General features: G+C 41.6%; 1 protein-coding gene across 1 annotated transcript; it reads right to left on the bottom strand.

Annotated features, from left to right (window-relative positions):
• Positions 1-1395: 1395 nt before the first annotated feature.
• Positions 1396-1941, bottom strand: LOC117361530 (60S ribosomal protein L28). The gene has a single exon (XM_033947031.1). The coding sequence runs from the start codon at positions 1868-1870 to the stop codon at positions 1457-1459; it is 414 nt and encodes a 137-aa protein (XP_033802922.1). The 5' UTR covers positions 1871-1941; the 3' UTR covers positions 1396-1456.
• Between the last annotated feature and the right edge of the window lie 1185 nt (positions 1942-3126).

Here is a 3126-nt window from a genome sequence, read left to right as displayed (position 1 = left end):
TTTGCTCACAACACCCGCCCGCTTAGAGGGAACACTGTAAGTAACTAGTGTCTACCATTGCATATACTGTTCAAATCCAGTTGAGAATCTTGTAACACCTTTTGATTATTCAAATTATACAGTACAACATCAATACAGGCAGAATTTCTAGGAAGGTATGATGTGGTCTCTTCCCCACCCTACTACAACAATGTCCAGAAATCAGCCATATTGACTGAAATTTTAGTGATCTGGTTAGCTTTCAGTGATAATCAGGGGTGCGGGTAAGATTACCAGGGGAAAGGGAATAGATACAGGCAAAGAGAGTTGAGGAGGGGGTGGGGCAGGGAGAGAGATTGCATGCCTGAGGGAGGAGGAATTCTGCAAAAGAAAAATTACAAATACTTTGTGTAGAATTGTGCAGAATTTTAAAATATTGTGCATAGAATTTTCAATGTTTTTGCACATGATTTCTCCAGGGTTAATCTACAGCTATACAGGGGAGAGGGTTGAAGCTGACAGAGGCAGGCCTGGGAGAAGGGAGTGGTGACTAATAAAGTGATAGTGTGTGCATGTGTGGTAAAAAGCATGTGTGTTGGTGGGGAGTTCATAAATGCCTATCTGAAGGAAGGAGAAAATGTGTACCTCCTGCTACTAATCTGAGCTCCCTACCCCTTGTCATTCCCCTCCCTCCCAAACAAAACAAGCCTATGGAACTGTGACAATGACTGCATTTATTGCAGGAGGGAAAGAATGAATAAAACTTGAGAAGTACAAAATTAATTGTAAATTAAGATCTGTAACATCACTGCCTCCAATGGGGCAGCTTCCTGTTCAGCTGGAAACCATTGCACAACAAGATTATGCTTTTTAAAACACCCGCATTTATTTTTAAATCACTGATCCCTTACTCCTCAAACAGAATATTGCGGTCAAACGAACAACATTTATTGACAATTCCATCCCTTAAGATCATCAACACTAGAAGACAATTTATCTTTTCTGTTACTGCCCCACAAATCTGGAATTCTCTTCCAATTTATTTAAGAGAAGAACATAATATTGATAAATTCAAGACCAATTTAAAAACATTCCTTTTTAAAGACGCTTTCGAACAATAATTCTTAATCCTGAATTTATTAATAATGTTGTATTTGACCATTCATTTTAATTCCCAACCCTGTGTTTTTACCTGACCTCCTTTTCTATAATAATTTGTAGTTCAAATCCCCTTTACCTCTTTGTTTTTGTTTTGTTAAGTTTGAATATAGTCTAGTTTATTTTAATGTTTATGTTTAAATAATGTATTACTTTTTAATATATTGTAAGTTTAATTGTTTTTTAAGTATGTTCATCGCTTTGAAGTAAGATTAAGCGATTAATCAAAAATTTTAATAAACTTGAAACTTGAAAACCTTTTTTTTTTTTTTTCTGGTTTAACGCTTTTATTATGGACAAAGTTCACAACGGGTCACGCTCAGGCAGTCTTGGTAGCCCTGGTTCGCTTCTTCTTCACCAGGACTGGCTTCTGACTCCTCAGGATGGCGCTGGCACGCCTCAGGGCCGCCATGCGCAAGTCCTTGCGATATTTGTTCTTCTGAATAATGTGGCGCAAGCTGCTCAGCGTGGCCCGGGCGTTCTTGTTGATAGTAATTTTCTCATAGGATGTGGCTGGTTTGCGCTGACCTGCCCGTTTCTTCAGGACTACAACGATGCCTTTGCCATCAGCGGCTGGCTCCACGCCGACCGTCTTGCGGTGGATGAGTCCATTGTAGCGGAATGAGTTCCGGGACTTCAGATTGTTGGGTTCAGTGCTGTACACCTGCTTGTTCCGTTTAATCAGGAAGCTGGAGCAGTTCCGGATAATCATCCACTGGAGATGTGCAGACATTCTTGAGAACCTGTCCAGCTACCGGCCGCGACGAAAAGAGAAATAGAAGAGAGAGAGACGGGAAGAGGAAATGGACGCGACGCTTCTTAACACACCCTTTTATGATTTTAAAGTTATGTATTTTTAAGCTTGGCTGTCACATAAATATAAGTGGATACATTAGTCAATATTTATTGGAGCTATCTATTTACCCCCTCCTTTACAAAGCCATGTTATCATTTTTAGTACTGGCTGCAGCAGTAACAGCCCAACGCTCAGAATTCCTATGAGTGTTGGAGCTGTTACTGCCACGTCCAGTGCTAAAAACGCTAGCAAGCTTTTGTAAAAGAGAGGGTTAAGTAGATTAATTCACTACATAAGTTTATTAAAATTTGATATACAGTCGACTCCGCTTAAGTGCAAGGCCTCTGGACCGGACCGCCACATGCGCTTAAATGGAGTGTGCGTTTAATTGGAGTACCACTTTTTAGTCATGAAAAATCACAGTACGCTGTAGTCAAATTCAATAAAACTTTTATTCAGCAAAAAATACACCGAATACAATTTAACACGGTTCAGTTATAGAAAAAGCACTGTTCCGTCTAATGCAATACATTAAACCTTTTTTTAAACCAACATTCTACTGAAATAATGATTGTTTTCTGCACGCAGGTTGCACGATTCAGGGCGCTGTGTATCTGACTACTGATGCTGTAAAACTGTCCATAGTCGTGACATCCATATATCTCCAGATAACAACGCAGCATGTGTAGGGACTTCAGCGCATCCGAGAAGGAAACAATCTCTGCAGGTGATGACCACAGCAATATATCCATCCTCAGACTCTTGGTTGTCTGCAGTGTCCTTTATGACTGTAAAGATATCGGAATTAGTGCTGTCAGATGATGTGGGCACATCATTGTCAATGGCGACATACAGCTCAAATTCTTGTGACGAGAGTCCAACTGGGAGTTCAATGGATGAAGGGTCACCTTCAGTTGTCTCAGAGAGCAAGGCAGACAGGCAGGATAGAGTTGGGAGGAAAGAGAAGGCAGGTAAGCAGGAGAGAGTCGGGGGAAGAGAAGAGGAGTCAGGAGAAAGAGTAAGAGAAAGCAGCAGAAAGTGAGGGGCTGTGGTGAAAGGTAGCTTCACCCACCCTCTGACATCATCTGCAAAAGATCCGGAGCTCCATCTTAAAAGGGGAGGGGCCAACGGCGCTCAGCCATTCAGCACGTGTCAAAGGCGCTCACCTTAGCGAGAGCGCCTTTGCGAAGGGC

This window comes from Geotrypetes seraphini, chromosome 1 (genome assembly GCF_902459505.1).
Source record: "Geotrypetes seraphini chromosome 1, aGeoSer1.1, whole genome shotgun sequence".
In the NCBI taxonomy this organism is placed as follows: Eukaryota; Metazoa; Chordata; class Amphibia; order Gymnophiona; family Dermophiidae; genus Geotrypetes; species Geotrypetes seraphini.
This window is presented reverse-complemented; position numbering and strand designations above follow the sequence as displayed.

What these genes read in the sequence shown, in the direction of transcription:
- LOC117361530 (XM_033947031.1), bottom strand. Translation starts at nt 1,870, where the DNA reads ATGTCTGCACATCTCCAGTGGATGATTATCCGGAACTGCTCCAGCTTC.